This window comes from Chlamydomonas reinhardtii, chromosome 3, assembly GCF_000002595.2.
Source record: "Chlamydomonas reinhardtii strain CC-503 cw92 mt+ chromosome 3, whole genome shotgun sequence".
In the NCBI taxonomy this organism is placed as follows: domain Eukaryota; kingdom Viridiplantae; phylum Chlorophyta; class Chlorophyceae; order Chlamydomonadales; family Chlamydomonadaceae; genus Chlamydomonas; species Chlamydomonas reinhardtii.
Window position 1 is genome coordinate 8,239,064 of NC_057006.1, and position 17,356 is coordinate 8,256,419.

Below are 17,356 nucleotides of genomic sequence, written 5' to 3' on the forward strand. Positions count from 1 at the left end.
ACCACCACCACCACCACCACAACCACCACAACCACCACCACCACCACAACCACAACCACAACCACAACCACCACCACACCACCACAACCACAACCACAACCACCACCACCACCACCACCACCACAAACACCACCACAACCACTTCCTGTTCCGCAGCATGATCACGTTTGCGCTGTCGCTGCTGCTGGTGTTCAAGACCAACAGCAGCTACAGCCGCTGGTGGGAGGGGCGCATCATCTGGGGCCAGGTGCGTGCGTGCGTGCGCATTCCTGCATGGGTCGGAGGGGCCGCCCGCCCTGGTACGACACGCACGACCTGCGGGGAAACCGGACCTGGGAGTGGGGCACATGTGACGTACATACACATGCACATGCTCAGCGGCACTGAAAGCATGTTCCGAACCTCATGTGACAGACTGTACTTGACTTGTGTGCTTGCGTAATGTGCTCCTGTGACTACAGATTGTCAACTTTGGGCGCAACTACACCCGGCAGGTGTGTGTGTGTGTGGGGGGGGGGGGGGGGGGTTGTAAATACCAGCCCAAACTAAACCAAAACCAACGAAAACGAGCGGAGTGCAGGCAGAGGCGTTAGTTGCAAGCGATAATACTTATGGGATGTGGGCCGATGCGTCGAGGGGGGGATCGCCGCCGCAGCATGCATGGGTCCGTCGGGACTTTGCAGCCGCTCTTCCTGCGCACTCCGTCTTCTCTCATACCTCCTCCTTCACAGTTCCCCCTTCACTCCACTCCAACACGGCCACACACACACACACACACAGACACGTACTCACAATATCGCCGCCGCCTGCCCCCCCCAGGTGCTGATGTGGTTCCCCGCGGAGCGACCCGAGCTGCGCGCCGCGGCGGTGCGGTGGGCCGCCGCGGCGCCGCGGGTGCTGCTGGCGCACATCCGCGAGGGCTGCTCGCTGGCGGACGAGGTGGCGGACATCCTAGAGCCGGAGGAGGTGTGTGTAAGGGTGTGTGCGGGGGGGGGGAGCGGGAGGGGTTGTTTAGTCCAAATGCAACTAAACCAAGACCCAGCAGGGGGAGGGCGGGCGGCGGGTTGCTTATCCCAAGTGTTCGATGAGCATAAGGGGAAGCGGTCCGTGCATGCGGGATAAGGTGTGTGCGCGCAAAGAGATTAGCGCAAGCGGGGAGAGTTGTGTGTTACAAGCTGCGACATCCTCACCCCGCCCGCTTTGCCCTCCCCACCGCCACGGCAGGTGGAGTGGCTCACTGGCTGGAGCAATGCGCCGCTGGGTGCGGGCAGCGCCCTGGGTCAGCTGGTGGCGGCGGCGGGGCTGCGGCCGGAGCTGCAGGCGGAGCTGCAGCGGCAGGTAGGGGGTGGAGGCGGGGGGGGGGGGGGGCGTGTACGGACGTATCGATGTTGGTTGGGTCCATGCCCTGCCTTGGGCTATCTGTATCCGCAATTTTACACATATACACAAACACGAGCACACCGCCGAGGCATTCCGCACGCGCACGCACACGCAGGTTGAGCTGTACACGAACATGGCTGGCGGCTGCGAGCGCATCTTCAAAACGCCCATCCCGCCCGCCTACACGCGGTGAGGTCCGCACCTGCGCCTGGCGCCGCGCCGCGCCGCACCTCTGGCGGCGGCGGCACTGCATCCGTGTAGATGTGTGTAGATGTAGAAGTGTGGTGCGCCGGGTGGAGGCGGAGGCGGCTGTGCACCAATTGGGCACCAGGGCGTTGCCACGGCGCCAGCAGTGCTTCCGTTTCGGCGCCGGTCCTGCGTGCCGCTTACACCCCATGGGCCCCAATCCTTGACCCCTCGCCCCACGCCCCAACACCCTTAATCCTCCATCCTTCCCGTCCTACCTGACCAACCTACCCCCCCCCTCCCCCTGCCCCTCGCCCTCCTTTTCGCCCTGCCTTTTACCCCGCAGCCACACCTCCCGCTTCCTGATGCTGTACGTGGTGTTCTCGCCGGTGCTGCTGTGGACCGCCACCGGCTGGGCCACGCCGGCGGTGGCGGTGGTCATCGCCTTCCTGCTGCTGGGGGTGGAGAACATCGGGGTGCAGGTGGGGATCGAGAGAGGAGGATGTGTGTGCGTGTGTGCGTGTGTGTGTGTGTGTGCGTGTGTGTGTGTGTGTGTGTGTGTGCGTGTGTGTGTGTGTGTGTGTGTGTAAGGGGGGCGGGTTGGGGGTGCCTTCAGCGCTTTGGGTCAGCAGCGGCTGATGGGCTGTGGCCGCCCTGCCAGGGGTGGCAGTAGGGGCTGCCGAGGCGGCGGGGGTTGCTGCACAAACCATCTGCAAACGCTGCTCCGCCCACGTCATGTGTGATTTGGGCTGGCGCAGTCAGTCAGTCAGTCAACCAGTGGGTCGGTCGGCCACGAGCCGGCTCGCCGTACAAGAACGTGCCGTACTCCCCCTCCGCTGCACGCCATGCCCCATTTGTGTGCTCCATGCAGCATGTCTGCTGCGTGCCGATGTAACTTTGTGTTCATGTGACTGAAACTGCACGTCTAAACGGCTGCAGGTGGAGGAGCCCTTCCACGTGCTGCCCCTGTACGACATATGCAGGTGAGGGTGGGGCGGGGCGGGGCGGGTGCGGGTTCAGGACTTAATGATTGCAATCCTTCGTCCGGCTGCGTGGTGTGCGGCGTGTTCACGATACATAATATGCTTCCACAGTTTGCCTGCATTACGTTGCATACCGGAACTCCGCTTCTACTGCCCCGCCCCAACGCCCTGTTGCTGGCTTTCTGCCGATTCTCCCCTCCCCGCTCCTGACGAAAACCAACCCTCACTTGCATGCCAGGGCGCTTGAGGCGAACATCCGGGAGCTGGAGCGAAACTTCCAGCCCACCACCACTTCCAGCCTTGTCGTTGTCGCGCGGGCGGCCGGAAGCACAGCCCGGCCGCGGCCGCCCGGCAAGCTGCCACTGTTTGCCGCCGGCTCCGGCGCTGGTTCTGGTGCCGAGGCCGGGGCGGGCAGCTGGGGCGTGCGTAGCACCGGCACCGGCACCGGCAGCGGCAGCGACTACGTCGCGCCGGGGGAACGGCACGTCGTCGTTGGCGGCGGCGGCGGCGGCGGCGGCGGCGGCGGAGGAGGAGGCGGAGGCGGCGGCGGAAGTGCCGCGGCGGCGGATGTTGCGGTTCACGTGCTGGCGAGCGACGGCGGGGTTGGCCAGTCGCGGCGTAAGTCCCTGCCGGAGAGGGTGGGCGGCGGCGGCAACGGCAGCAACAACGCGGGCGGCGTACCGAGCAGCGGCGCTGATAGTGCTGGTCGCGGTGGGATGGTCGTGAGCACGGGTGTCAATGGCAGCGGCGTTTCAAACAGTGGCGGGCAGGGGCCCTTCGCGAGCGCAGCATTGGCGGCTGCGGCCACGGCACCAGCAGGCAGGCAGGTTCCTGTGCCGTCGCCGTCGCCGGCGGCCACAGGGCCGCTGGTGTCTTGAGTACCATTGTGTGCGCGGCGTGCAAGATTCAGGTGATTGGGGTGGCGTGACAATGCTTAAGCTGCCTGTGGTTGGTTTGGTCGGGCCATAGCGGCTGGCTGGGGGTTTGTTTCCGCTGTGTGCATGCCTGGAGGCCGTGAAAATGCGCAAGTACGAGTCCGTAAGGGACCTCTGAATTCATTGGGTCCGGAAGCCCCACCACCGGTGTGGGGCCTGTGGGCTTGCTGTCACCATTCATTGAGTGAAGCGGGAACTGACGGCCGTGATGCTGGTACAATGGTACGCCAGAATACTGCTGGGGCGTATGTTGCATTGGTTGACGCTGGGGCTGGGAATGGCTGACGCCGCATGCGGCGAGTGTGTGGGATGCCGTGAAGACTGATGATGTGCCGGGGCCTCGTGACTTTGTTTCCACACAATGCGCTCGAGACCGGCCAGACCGCAACACTGCGTAACACCGTTACAGTATGTGCCCGCTGCATGGAGGGGGCCTGGTCTGGTGTCCAAAGGTGCTGTGAGAATTTGCACCCACCTCAACACCTGCTCTGCATCTTGCTTCACCCAGGCCCAGTATGGCTCTGTGCCTGACACTCAGATGCAACTGAGCATAACTGAGCCCGGTGATCCGGCACTACCAGCTTGCATGTGTGCGTTTCCGACAGGCACGCGCTGCGGGTCCTACCTGCTGTCTTCTAAGCGTCTCCTGCATATCACCCACTGCACCACGGTACCCACACGCTAGGCTGGTGCGTGCGGAAGAGCACATCCACATCCTTCGCGCGACACGGCGCAGCGCTTGCATGTCGGTACATCAGGCCCCACAAGGCGGCGGCGGCCAACGCCCAACGAAACCCAACTCGGCCAGCAAAGAATGGGCGCAGCGCCATCAGTGCATCGCCCTCGGCCACAATTATGTCAAGCATAACACAGCACGAGGAGCTTCGATTGGTAGAATGCTAGACCCCAAACTCTGTTGCCCTTGCGTTCCTACAAAACCAGGCAGCACGGCCGCGATGCGTGAGACCCCCCTCCCCCCCCGGTGCTGGGTTCAGCTCCATATGCCCGGGCGGCCCAGCCCACTGCCGTACAGGCCGGTCTGCTGCTGCTGCAGCAGCTGCTGCTGCTGCAGCAGCTGCTGCTGCTGGCTGGACTGTAGCTGCTGCTGCCCCTGCTGCAGCCCACCACCACCGCCGCCACCGAACAGGCTACCGCCGCCACCCATGATCTGCTGCTGCGGCTGCGTCAGGATGCCTCCACCCCCGTAGCCGCTACCTGCGCCGCCGCTGCCGCCGCCGAGCCCGCTGCCCATGCCTACGCCAACTCCGAGGTTATAGTTGTTCTGCGGCTGTAGCTGCACGGTGTTTGACATGCCGTACCCACCCGCGCCGCCGGCCGGCTGCACCGGCAGTAGCGGCTGCGGCTGCGCCGGCTGTAGCTGCACCGGCTGCTGCGAGAAAGCGTTTCCGCCGCCGAGGCCGCCACCATACCCGCCGCCCAGGTTGCTACTGCCAACGGGCCCGATGGGCTGTAGCTGCTGCTGTTGCTGCTGCTGCGGGAAGCCGCCGGCACCGCCGTTGCCGAACAGTCCTTGTCCCTGTCCCTGCCCAAGGCCTATGCCTTGCTGCTGCTGTGACAGCAGTTGCTGCTGTTGCTGTTGCTGCTGTTGCTGCCACATGCCAAGACCGCCGCCTCCGCCACCCAAGCCTTGTTGCATGCCACCGCCCTGCACGCCGCCCGCACCACCACCGCCGCCGCCACCGAACACGGGCTGCAGCATCCCGGCCTGGCCAAACCCCGACTGGCCGCCTCCGCCGCCCGCACCAAAGCTCAAGCCCTGATGCTGCTGCAGCTGCTGCGATTGCTGCACATGCTGGTGCTGCTGGTGCTGCTGCTGGTGCTGTTGCTGCATGCCCATGCCAATGCCCATGCCGCCGCCGCCCACACCCACACCGACCGCGCCGTTGCCGCCTCCCATGCCGATTGCGCCGCCGCCGCCGCCGCCTCCCAGCTGCACGCCACGGCCCTGCTGGCCCGCAAACACATCCACCTGGTTGCTGAGACCCATGCCGATGCCGCCGCCACCACCCATCGCACCACCGCCGCCACCCAGCGCTCCGCCAAAGCCGCCGCCGGAGCCCACGGCGCCCCCGCTCATCGCCGCGTCCATGCGCCCCATGCCGCCACCCAGCACGCCGCCGGCGGCGCTGACCATCGGCTGCTGCGGCGGCCGCACCGGCAGGCGGCCGGCGGCGCCGGCGGCCGCGCCCTCCCAGCCCGCCTGCGGCTGACCAAAGCCCGCCTGCAGACAGTGAGACAGACACGTGCACAGCCGGGAGGTATAACAAATTGGCAGTGATGCCAAGCGAACCGACAGGTTGGCAGCATAGGTTGGCAACAATCGGCGTAATCAGGATGCGTTGGCGACGCGACTACTAGCACCTGTGAACTGTCATACACGAGCGCAACCAGGGCACGTATGACGACCGTGCCGGCCATCAAGACCCCCAAACACGAACACAACCATAGTGGCCGCAGCCGCCCCCACCCCACCAAGCGCACACACACACACATACACACACACACATACACACACACACACACAAAACACACACACACACACACACACACACACACACAAACACACACACACACACACAAACACACACACACACACACACACACAAACACACACACACACACACACACACACACCTGCATGGCGGTGGAGTAGTTGCGCTTCTGCCCAGCCGCCATGTCGTACCCGGCGCCCGCACCTCCCGCACCGTACCCGCCGTCGCCAATGGGGCCGCCGCTGTCCCTGCCGTACAGCGTGCCGCCGTACCCGCCGCCGCCACCACCGCCGTGCCCCATCCCGCTGCCGCCGCCGCCGCCGCCGCCAGCTCCCCGCTGCCCCAGCCCAACTTGCACCATTGAGCCACCGCCACGGCCGCCGCCTCCTCCTCCTCCTCCTCCTCCTCGGCTCTCCGGCACACCGAACGGCCCGCCGCTGCTGCCGCTGTGCATGGGCGGCGGAGGGAAGCCGCCGCCACCGCCGCCATAGCCGCCGCTGTAAGCGCGGCTGGCGCCCACCGGCCCCACGCCCCTGCCGCCCGTGCCTCGGTCCCAGTCCCCTCGATCCAGCCTGTCGCCCCGGTCTCCCCGATCCCTGTCGCTGCCGCCGCCGCGGCGGTCCCGGTCCCCGCGGTCTCCCCGGTCTCCCCGGTCGCCGCGGTCGCTGCCCGTGCTCCACCACTCGCCGCCGCCGCCGCCGCCGCCGCCGGGCCGGCCCGCGGGCGGCTTGCTGCGGCTGCGGTCGCCCGGGCCGCCCGTGTAGCCCAACTGCAGGTGTCAGGCGTCAGTTGTAAGGTTGGGAGGGTCAGTACCGTATCATAGTAAAAAGCATAGGGATAAAGGACGGGCGTCATGCGGAGATCGATTCAGACCCCGGAGCTGCAGGTCAGGCGCCTCTGTGTTGGCGTTGGCGTGTGACGTGCGACGTGTGACGTGGACCATTGTTTAACTCCTGGCTCGCGTGGAGCCCGCATGCGCCGCGTTGCATCCATCGCGTCCCGCCCTTCTCCACAACCACAACAGCCACGCCCGCATGCCGCCACGCCACGCGTGGCAGCACCACCGCACCCGTCACCGCCGCTCACCCCCGGCCGCTCGATCTGCCCCGGCTTGCCGCGCCCCGCCGGCCCGCCCAGCGGCGGCTTGGGCACTGGCAGCAGGTCGCTGGGCCGCAGCCCGCCCGGCCCCAGCAGCTTCTCCAGGGTGGCGGCCGCGGCCACCTGCTTGGCATCCTTCTTGGTGCGGGCCTGAAAGGGGGGTGGGGTAGAGAGGGGGTTGCAGTTCATGGAGAACGGAGTGATTAAACCGGGTGGGCAGAGAGTCCAAAGAAGAATGGGGCAAAAGGGGGGGAGGGACATGGTGGGTACGGGTCATGGGTAGGGGTGCTCCGGGGTGTGGGGCAGGCAGAGCCGTGGACTAGGTATGCCGTAGCTGGGCAAGGCCAGGGCTGTGCGTGTGGCCGTGTTGTCGCACGGACATACAACAGCCCCGACGACGGTCCACCCCCGCCGCCGCCGCCGCCGGTGCACTACAGCGCTGCCATCCATGCGGCGCATCCATCCAGCCGCGCACGTCACCCAGAGGCACACACACAGAAGCACATCACACGCCGCACGCACCGCACGCACCGCGCACACCGCACGTACGCACCTTGCCGGTGGCCGTGACCACGGTGGTGGGCGAGGAGCCGCCGGACACGAGGCGTGCCTCCACGTTGTAGGGGCCGGCGGGGCCCTCGCTCACCTCGTTGTACGACACCTGCAAAGGCGCAGGCGGGTCGGGGCGGGGCGGGCCGGGTTGGGTCGGGTTCGGGTGCAGCTGGCGAGTGCGTGTGTCGAAGGGAAACGACAAGCGTGCATGTGTGTGGTGGATAGCGACCCGTGTCTACAAGTGTGTGTGCGTGTGCGTGTAGCGTTGTGTATCGGGGCCAATGGCCCGGCATCGTGCCTCGTGCCCCCCCTGCTTCCCCCCTGCACCTGGCTACACCTTTACTTCTCAAGTCATCATGAGTGTACCCCCCCCTCGCCCACCTCGTACGACATCTTGGCCGCGTACTCGTGCAGTATCATGAGCGGCGTCTTGGAGGCGGCGCGGTTGCCCTCGCTGGAGCTCTTGAGCGACTGCAGCAGCAGGCAGCAGGGGCAGGAGGATGAGGTCTCAGAAGCAGATAATGAGAGGTGGCGGAGGACGGCGGAGGAGGATGGAGGAGGGAGGAGTAGGGGTTGCAGGCACGTACTGTTTTGCTTGCCCGGTCAACAGCAGCCGCCCTCTCGGTGTCATGACCAACGCTCGCACATCCTATCGACGCGCATAACGCTCCGCTTATCACGCATCGCACCTCGATCATTTTTAAGATCTTGGGGTAGGCGGCCAGCGCCATCGTGAGATCCTGCGACAGACCCAGTGCCGACTTGGGCGCCGGCAGCTTCTTGTCACCCGCTGCTGCCCCCGCGCCCGCCTTGTCTCCAGCCGCTCCCGCACCGGCTGCGGCTGCGTCCGCCCCAGTCGCCGCTGGCGCCGCTGCATCGCCCTTCTCTGCCTCCTTGGCTCCCTTCTTACCGGAGCCGCCCGCATCCCCATCCGCTGCCGCCGCCGCTGCCGCCGATGGCTTGGCACCCGCCTCCGCGCCGCCGCCCGCGCCCGCGGCGGCTGCCGCCGCCGCCGCCGCCCGCCCGGACTCAGTCCCGCCGCCACCCATGGCGGCGCCCGCGGAGGCACTCGGCGTGGACGGCGCCGCGCGCTTCACCGCACCCGCGTGCCGGCCCGGCTCCGCGCCGCCGGGTGCGCAGGCGCTGGCGGCGCGCTTCGCGCCCCTCTGCAGCACGTGCAGCGCCGCCGCCACCGCCGCCCGCTTGTCGGGGTGCGCCCGCACCGCCGCCAGCAGGGCGTTGATGGAGGAGCCCGGCGGCGCCGCCAGGTGCAGCGGCAGCGCCGTCGCCGCCGCCTGCGCCGCCGCCAGCACCTGACGGAAGGGCCGCCGCGAGGCGTGCAGTCCCACACGCCGACCGCCCACAAACGCACCGCCGCCGCCGCCGCCGCCGCCACCCACCGCCCCTGAGTCGTCGCCGCTGCCGCCGTGGCCCGACTCCGCCACCGTGCCTGCATCTGGGTCGGCATCGGCGTCGGCATCCCCGTTGGCTGCGCTGGTACCGGACCCCGCGCCCGGCTGCTGCTCGCTGTCATCCGCGTCACCTGCGGCGCCCGGCTGCGCCCTGCCCCGCTCCGCCTCCTCCGCCTTGCCGGCCTCCTCCGAACCCCGCGCTGTGCCTGCCGCCGCCGCTGCCGCCGCTGCTGCCGCTGCTGCTGCGGTGCGGGTGGCGGGCGGCATGGGGATGGCGGCGGCGCGAATGGCGCGCTGCGCCGCCCGCTCATCCGCAAAGGTCGAGAAGCCGTAGCCCTTGCAGATTGAGGTGCCGCGCGTCAACTGCGTGGCGTGGCAACACAGAGCACACAAGGCAAAGAGGGGAGGGTAGGCGTTTCACGTGGAGAACTGATTGATTCAATCAGGAGTGAGGGGGTTTACACTCATGTTTGGTGAAGGCCATCCCCCAACCCCCAACCCCGCCGTCCAATCCCCTTTCTTCCCCGCTCCTCCCCACCGCTCACGCTCACCTGCAGCCGCACCGACACCACCTCTGCATCGCCGCCCGCCGCCCCCGCCGCCGCCGCCGCCGCCCCCGCCGCGCCGCCGCCGCCGCCGCCCGCCAGCTCCACCAGCAGCGCCCGCACCTCATCCTCCCGCGCGTCCGGGGCCAGGCCGCCAATGAACACCTGCGCATGCGAGGTACACCATCACAAGCTCATATTACAACACTGGCATCAGCGGCCTTCCCTCTGCAGCCCTCTGCTTTGTCCCTCCCCGCCAAGCAACCGCTTTCGCCGCTGTCCGGCCTCCGCCGCCACTGCCCGTGCTGCCGCCGCTGCTGCCCGTGCTGCCCCTGTGCCCGGCCCTGCTGCCCCACCTCGAAGCCCTGCGGCCGGCCCGGTGCCGCCAGCCGCCTGACGCCGCTGCTGACCACCTCGCCGTCGCCGTCGTCACCGCCCAAGCCCTCCAGCCTGCGGCAGCCGAGAGCAAACATACAGCGACGTGCATTGAAGTGGAGCAGACAGGTACAGGGTCGTGATTTCCGGTGCCAACAGGTTAGGGCCGCGTATTCGCGCCATTTTCCCGTACTAGCGTCCATAGCACCCAGCGCCCGCAACCGGACCCTTCCATCTCCCCTCTAAACTGCCCCCTGCGATCGCTGGCTTCCCCTCCTTCCCCTCCTTCCCTCCTCTGCCCCTGTGAGTCTCACGTGCTGCTGCCGGCCGCCACGTCCACGCTAACAAGCACGCCCGGGTCCGACGGCGCCGGCTCCAAAGACGCCTCCCGATGCAGCGCAGCGGCACCGCCGCCCCCGCCACGGCCTCCGCCGCCCCCTCCAGCCCCGCTGAGCGCCGGCCCCGCGCCCGCACCCGGCCCGGCAGCAGCAACAGCTGTCAGTGCAGGCACCGCCGCCGTTGTGGCAGCAGCCCCCTGGTTCGCAGCAGCTGCGGCTTCGGCTGTCGCGGGCTTGCCCGCGCCGCCGGAAGGGCCGGCCCCCACGCCCTGATCACCCGCCGTAGCTGCCTCGCCCGCCGCAGCTTTGCCCTTCTTGACAGGCGCTGCGAGCGCTGCCGGGGCCAGTCCTGCCGCTCCCGATGCCAAGACGCCCTCAGCCGTGTCGGTTTGGCGCGGCGAGGAGGGGTAGTCGCCCGAGCCCAGCTGCAGGGTGCCGAGCTGACGCCGAGCCTCGTCGGCCGGGAGGGCTGCCTGCGGCCCCGCCGCGCCGCTGCCGGAGGGCAGCTGCACAACCGCATCGTCGAGAGACTCAGGCAGCTGAAACTCCAGCTCCAGCCTGGACTTCTTCGCCGGCCCCGGCCCGGTAGACGATGGGGTCACCTTGCCAACCCGATCGGGCCCGGCTTCCGCCTCCCCGTTAGAGGACATCGCCCTTATTGCGTGTAGGCAGCTGGACTCCCACGCAAACCCACAGTCTCGCCTAAAAGCCAATCCCCGCGCACGAGCAACGAAATCGCTGCCTAGTTCTGGCCCGGCTTTGTCTCGACCTGCACACTATGTAATAGTAAACGTAATTAGTATACCGACGACATTATTGAACGCGATCAGAACACCCTGCGCACGCGCTCAGCTTACAAAAAATTGTGAGCCTTCACATGCGATGGTGCCCCTAGTGAGCACGAAATGGATTGCTACGCTCAAGAACGACTACGCATATGTATACCGTGATCAATGATGTTCTGTGGATCCGCGACTGGGCATGGGCATTGGAGTCTTCCATGCTGCAGACAGACTTACTTCCAAGTCAGGAAAAAGACGCTTCGGAGTGGATGATGCGGGGCTGGTCGTGAGGCGTATGGATTAGGAACTGCGAGGTGCCTGCTTCCTCTCGCGGGAACCGCGCCCTGCGTGTCCCGCCGCTGCGTGTGTGTATTTTTGCCGTTTGGCAGGTTCGCTCGCCCTGGATACACAGGCAGCTACCCTCTTTTGCTGTCGCTATCGTTGCGATGATTTGGCACCCCGTCCCCGGGCTCCTTCCCCAAAAGCATCTCACTTTCAACTTCCCCCCATACCCAAGGTGGCACCATTCTCCCCTTTTTGCCGTTCTAACACGTAGGTGAAGATATATGAAGCCCACTGGTTCAAGTAGCACCTGAAATAGTGGCTTCTGCAGGATTACAAGGACCGGCGGGCGTAGACTTCAATTCTCGCCATTAAGCCTCCTTTCCCAAAGTAACTTCGCTGAAGTGCTAACAATCACCTACTCAATCCATACTTGCCGAGACTTGCCAGATATCAACACCAACACGAGAGAGTCCAGTAACGTTGCCGAGCGCTGAGCACCCACAAGCGGCAGGATGCCTTCGGCAGATCTATATGATTCAACTATTGGGGATATGGTGCATAAAGGCCCGAACCAGGCAAGTGGGGCGTCCATGACAATGCCCAAACTCTTGCGCCGTGTTCATGGCGCGACTGCCTTTGATGTGTAATCGCGATAGCGTTTGGAAGGGGAACGTCCTGGCAGCCAGTTTGAAGTTCCTTTCTGTATTTGCCGATGGGACTCCGAGCACTTCAGCTTTATGCATCCCCTGGCGGCAGCTGTTTAATCAACTCGTACTTGCGTGTTCAGCCAGACATCAAAACACCAGGGCGCGGACCCAACTTGGGCTGGACCGGAGTGTCCCGTTGTTCCCCCCGAGCTCAGCGCTGGTCCTTACCTCATGGCCCTCCTTCGGTCCTTCCCCTCTCCGCAGGCGGGCAACAAGGGTCTACTAACCTACAACAACGCGGTGGGAATTCCAGGCTACACCGGCTTCATGCCCAGCACGAATGCGCTGGCGCTGCCGGTGAAGGGCTTTGAGCACACGGGGCGGCCAGCGGCCAGCGCCGAGGTGGAGAAGCTGACAGTCAAGAGCGTGGACCCCCGCAAGACCTCACAGTGAGTCCGGCTCACCCCATCAATTCTAGCTGTGTCATCGACCCACTCATGCTGGCACTGGTAGCTATTATAATGCTCTCAACGCCTTCTGTCGCCATGTAAGCCCCTCACCTCCCTGCTACCACAACCCGCTCCCCCTCAGATACGCGGACGACTACCACAAAAAGCCGGCGGACACAAAGGCCTTCTCCAAAACCGGCGGTGGCTACTGGATTTCGCAGCGCGTGCTGCCGCCGCATACGGCCTTCACGGCCACCACAACCTACCGCGCGGAGACGCTCAACGCGGAGCCCAACACCGCTGCCATCCTGGACCGCAGCCAGGGCCTGGCCTCGACGCTGGTGGGTTATGAGGCCGCGCGGCAGGCGGGCGAGGTGCGGCGCAGCATCAGCGCCGATCCCCGCGCGCGCGCCGAGGACACGGCGCGCGGCATCGGCACGCAGACGGTGCTGGGCCGGCCGGGCAGCGGCGGCAACACCAGCATACTCGCCACCGTCGCCGCGGCGGCGCCCTCCTCGCCCCAGGCCGGATCCAGCGTCATGGTGTCCTCAGCCCGCCGGCCAGCCACCGTGCCCACCAAGTACGGCGAGCTGCCCGGGTACCAGACCACGTACGGCGCCGCCACGGACAAGATGGCGCGCATGCAGGCGGACAACGAGCTGAACGGCACCGGCTCATTCGCACCCTCCAACATGGGCGACCCACGGTTCAAGACGCTTCCGCGCGTGATGAACCCGGGCATGGGCCGCAACTACAGCAGCTACGTGGCGGAGTACGGCGGCGACGGGCACGACCCCATGGCCCGGCAGGCGGCCAACAAGGACACCATGACGCGCATCAGCGTCACACGGGATCTGGCGGGCGGCACCACCCGCAACGTCAGCCACATCCCCCGCTACACCGGCCACATCCCCGCCTCCGAATACGCCACGCCCGAGGCGCGCGCGCAGGGCGAGGCGGCGGAGCCGCGCCCCGACCATAAATCGCAGGCGCTCACCTACACGCTCGACCAGTACCCCCGTGGCCGGCTGCCTGGGTACACGGGCTTCAAGGCGCAGGCGCCCGCCAACATCGACGCGGGCCTGAAGCACTCGATGAAGCTGCCGTGCCACAGCACCACCTCGGGAGACGCGACGCTGCGCGGCACGCAGTTTGGTGTGCCGCATCAGGACCACACCCATTACATCAACAGCCGTGCGGGGCTCAATTCCTTCTTCTCCAACTCGGTCGTGGGCACGGAGTTCGTGTCTGACAACGGGCTGTTCAACGCCCAGGTGTACTACAAGGAGGCCAAGAGCCAGGGGGCGCTGGGCATCAAGACGGCGCAGCCCAGCAAGCTGACGCACTATGGAGCGCCCTTCCGGGCGGCGGCGTCCATGGTGTAAGGGGCTGGCCGGCTGAGGCAGCGCAAAGCAGGGTGGGGTGACTTATGACTGTCAGGGTGTGGCGTTTATGTGACCATCTTCGGGGGTGATAATTTGAATGCATGTGTGACGAAGCCGCATGCCGTTTCCAAAGGCATGCGGCGTGAAGGCTGTGATGTGCAAGGCAGAGATGGACGGGAATGCAGGTGGTTTCGTGCCTGCCCAGTAGTTGGCAGTATGCAGGTTTGCAATTGTGTAGGTTGGGAATGAGCAAGTACACCGGGGGCCAGAGGGGGCCAGCATACGGTATGTGCCAGGACGAGTATGATATGTTTCCAAGTTTGAACCCGGCTTCGGCTTCCAGAGCTTCCAGACATTCGGGCAAGAGCTACCAGGACAAACCTGAAACCCGCTGCAGAACTATAAACACGGACCGTGAGGATTGCACCAATGCAAGGCGGCCTCGCGATGGTTGTAAAGTACGTCATGACCCGCAGCCCACGCCTGCAGCCCACTTGTATTTCCTCAGACCTACTTGCCGCTGACAAACAAGCTGTCACCGCGTACCTACTTGTTCTCACGCCTGAACTTGCCCTACCTGCCATCTGTTTATACATGCCAGCTGACTAACGTACAAAACCTTCGCACAATGATGTGCCAGATGGCATGCACGGGTGCACCCCATGCAAAGTCGCGCCCGTCAAAAGCTGTCGATCGTGTCTTTGTGTTCGTGGCTAGCAAGTCGAATGTCGTGACTCGTTGCCGCCATAATGAAACAACGCAATAAGCAGTTACAGTCAAGTAATACAAACTTGGGGCGCTGCACGGCTCTTCAACTTCTGGCCCATGCACAGCGGACAACACAGCGCATCCAATCAGGACACTGCGCACCACGCCCACATCTCCCCAGCCGAGCAGCGGTGCATGAGTGGAGCACCTTACTCAGTCTCCACGCCTCCGGCTGCCGCCGACGCCACGGTCTCAGCGCTGACACGCACCGCCGCCAGGCCCGCGGCGGGTGCCTCGGCGATGTCCGCCACGCGGTCGTTGTCCTCTTCGGGCAGGAAGTAGTCATCCGGGTCCTCGTCCTGAGAGCAAGCAGCAGAAGAAAGCAGGAGGAACTTGTTGGTGCACTCCCCTCAGGCTCACTGCTCACGCAGTCCATAACTACCGTACCCGTCCTACTTGGCAGCCACGTGTCGAGGAGGCCTACCAACCAGGGCACGAGGCAGCACACCCGCAGCCTCAAAGGACAAGAATACGCACAAACACGCCTTCTCACCAGCCCTGCGCCCCAACCGGCTCGGCTGCCCTCACCTCGTAGTGGTAGGACAGCGGGTCGCGCAGCTCCTCGTCCGACAACATGTCCGCAAAGCCGATGGTCATGGTCACCCGCTCGCCGTTGGGCTTGAGCGCCGACACCTGCACACGACGCAAACAAAGACGCACAGACGCACATAGGTTGTGGCGAATTGCATGCTTGCTTGGACGGGAAAAGGATTTCATGGCCGGTACCTCTGGTACTAGCTCTCCATTACGTAGGGCTGATGGTGTAGGCTCAGGCGACGGCTCACCTGCACCTCCAGCTGCTGCAGGTCGTTGTCAATGGCGCCCGCCCCGGTGGTCTCCATGTACTCCGCCAGCGCCACCAGCGTCTGCTCCTTCATGCCCAGCAGCTGCTCCGGAGACACACCGCACCTGCATACACAAACGCGTGTGTTTGCAAAGCAAACACGACGTGAGCGTCCTGGGACCACAACAAGCCGACGTACAGACACACATTACTCGAGACCAGAACCCATGCCGCTTGCAGCCTCACTCACCGGTCCGCAATGAGCACCATCTGCAGCCGGCTCATCACCACCTGCGCGAGTTAGCACGCAGCCCATGCGGCGTCATAAGTGGCACGACTGCAAACAATGCTCTGGCACCCAGTCTTGACACCGCATCAGTGTGGATCTTTGCAGCACCCGGCTGCCAGTGTTGTGGCCCCGCCCGGCCCTCACCTCCTTGTAGGAGCGGCCGCGCACAAGCTTGGTGTTGTCGGCGGGCACACTGCCCTTCAGCAGCATGCCCATCTTGTTGGCCCACGCCCCGATGCCGCGCGGCCGCGGCTTGAGCCCCGGTGTGGGTGGGAAGAACACACCCCAGGCCATGCGGCACTTCTGGACGAAGCCCTGCCAGAAGGCCTGGTCCGGTCCGCCGGCCTTGAAGCGGTGCAACAGCTTAATCTGTTTTGACAAGGAGCCGCGCAGTTCTGGCATGTCGACTTCATGGCAGGGCACACGGTTCTTACCAGGTGCGGTCCTACGGAAGGCTAACGGCCTGCAGTTATGCATCCCGTCCCTCCACAAGTTGTAGTGCGCACGCGCAGCCCAGTGCTGGATTGCTGGTGTCTTACCTCGGGCTTAGGGTCCGCCACCATGAATCGCAGGCTGCGGGGCGTCACAACCCCTGCGACCAATCGCAGACACAGGTTGAGTGCTCAACGAAGCCACGAAACGTGTACCGCTGGCGCTTCGCTTCATCATGGCTGCTATTGCGGGATGCAGACACAGGAGGCAGGTCCACTCATGCTCCAGTGCGCTCACCTCCGCCGGCCAGCGCCATTGCTCCTGACTGGCCGTCCTCGCCGTCAACGCCCTCTGGCCGTGGCCCCGCCTCCTCCTCACTTCCCCGCTGGTCGCCGGCCTCCCCGCGCTCACGCAGAAACTCCCGGTCGGCTTCATCTGAGCGGTTGCGGAGCTCTTGTAGCCGGTTGCTGACTACGTCCTTGCTGCTGCCACCTGACCCAAAGCCAACCCGGATGAAGGGGTTTTGTTGCGTAAGGAACGCGTTGACCTGCAGACTGCGGCGGGCACTCCGGGAGCGCGCGGGCACCGGCGACGTCCGCGCGGCGCAGCACGGTGATAGGCGGGCCGAAGCTGATGGCGCCTTTCCAGGAGAAGAGGAAACCTACAATGCAGCAGCATGTTCGAGGGCATTTGGTGCTCTCGACCGAAGGTCAGCGTCTCGCTGGCGACATGGCAACCCACCCCCCGACAGTCAAAGCTGCATGTGAGCACCTTCGCGCAACTGTGCATAGACCATATTTGTGCGGAAATGCTACCTTGCCGGCGCTCGGCTGCATTTGGCGTAGCGGCGTGCTCATGCTGCTAAGTCGCTGACTCGCGTCGCTGCTTTGCTTCCAAAGTCCCTCCAGCAAATATTCAAGAGATAGCTCAGCTGCCACGCAACAGAGTGGACCACAGCCAGTTCAGGGGAGAACGCGAGCAGCCAAGCCGCAGAGCCGAAGAAACGACAGCCCAAAACAGTTCTCCCCTTGTGACGGTCTATTCACACGGGTCACAATTCAGCTGAAAGAAACTGGTACATCCTTCTACCTTAGCATGGGTCTGGAGGTAATTGAGTGGCAGAATCAGCGACAAGTTCCGAAAATGCAAATCGCGCGGGAGCCGGGAAAGTCCCTTGTAGTTTGCATGTTCATGTATTGTGCATACAGTGTGTGCATC

At 65.1% G+C, this 17,356-nt stretch overlaps 4 protein-coding genes across 4 annotated transcripts in view; 2 read left to right on the top strand and 2 right to left on the bottom strand.

Moving 5' to 3' along the window:
• The window catches only part of CHLRE_03g199600v5 (uncharacterized protein), a 6,032-nt gene extending 2,160 nt beyond the window's left edge, over positions 1–3,872 (top strand). The window contains exons 2-9 of the mRNA XM_043061318.1: positions 157–247; positions 462–494; positions 820–966; positions 1,225–1,338; positions 1,496–1,569; positions 1,913–2,048; positions 2,506–2,549; positions 2,788–3,872. Of these exons, the coding sequence (XP_042926592.1) occupies positions 158–247; positions 462–494; positions 820–966; positions 1,225–1,338; positions 1,496–1,569; positions 1,913–2,048; positions 2,506–2,549; positions 2,788–3,427 (1,278 nt within the window). The 5' untranslated portion in view covers position 157 and the 3' untranslated portion in view covers positions 3,428–3,872. The remainder of the gene's footprint in view (positions 1–156; positions 248–461; positions 495–819; positions 967–1,224; positions 1,339–1,495; positions 1,570–1,912; positions 2,049–2,505; positions 2,550–2,787) is intronic.
• Positions 3,873–3,875: 3 nt separating this feature from the next.
• CHLRE_03g199550v5 (uncharacterized protein) lies at positions 3,876–11,260 on the bottom strand. Its single transcript, XM_043061317.1, has 9 exons — positions 10,294–11,260; positions 9,961–10,054; positions 9,611–9,769; positions 8,337–9,422; positions 8,029–8,118; positions 7,649–7,756; positions 7,084–7,245; positions 6,140–6,766; positions 3,876–5,726 (listed from the first exon to the last, which is right to left on the bottom strand). Exons 1-9 carry the CDS (start codon positions 10,965–10,967, stop codon positions 4,476–4,478), a joined length of 4,251 nt encoding a protein of 1,416 aa, XP_042926593.1. The 5' UTR covers positions 10,968–11,260; the 3' UTR covers positions 3,876–4,475.
• A 400-nt stretch (positions 11,261–11,660) lies between these two features.
• Positions 11,661–14,334, top strand: CHLRE_03g199500v5 (uncharacterized protein). Its single transcript, XM_001693185.2, has 3 exons — positions 11,661–11,959; positions 12,296–12,480; positions 12,623–14,334. Exons 1-3 carry the CDS (start codon positions 11,936–11,938, stop codon positions 13,863–13,865), a joined length of 1,452 nt encoding a protein of 483 aa, XP_001693237.2. The 5' UTR covers positions 11,661–11,935; the 3' UTR covers positions 13,866–14,334.
• Positions 14,335–14,344: 10 nt separating this feature from the next.
• CHLRE_03g199450v5 (uncharacterized protein) lies at positions 14,345–17,240 on the bottom strand. Its single transcript, XM_043061316.1, has 8 exons — positions 16,954–17,240; positions 16,436–16,799; positions 16,246–16,298; positions 15,851–16,075; positions 15,668–15,708; positions 15,419–15,542; positions 15,162–15,266; positions 14,345–14,932 (listed from the first exon to the last, which is right to left on the bottom strand). Exons 1-8 carry the CDS (start codon positions 16,993–16,995, stop codon positions 14,783–14,785), a joined length of 1,104 nt encoding a protein of 367 aa, XP_042926594.1. The 5' UTR covers positions 16,996–17,240; the 3' UTR covers positions 14,345–14,782.
• Between the last annotated feature and the right edge of the window lie 116 nt (positions 17,241–17,356).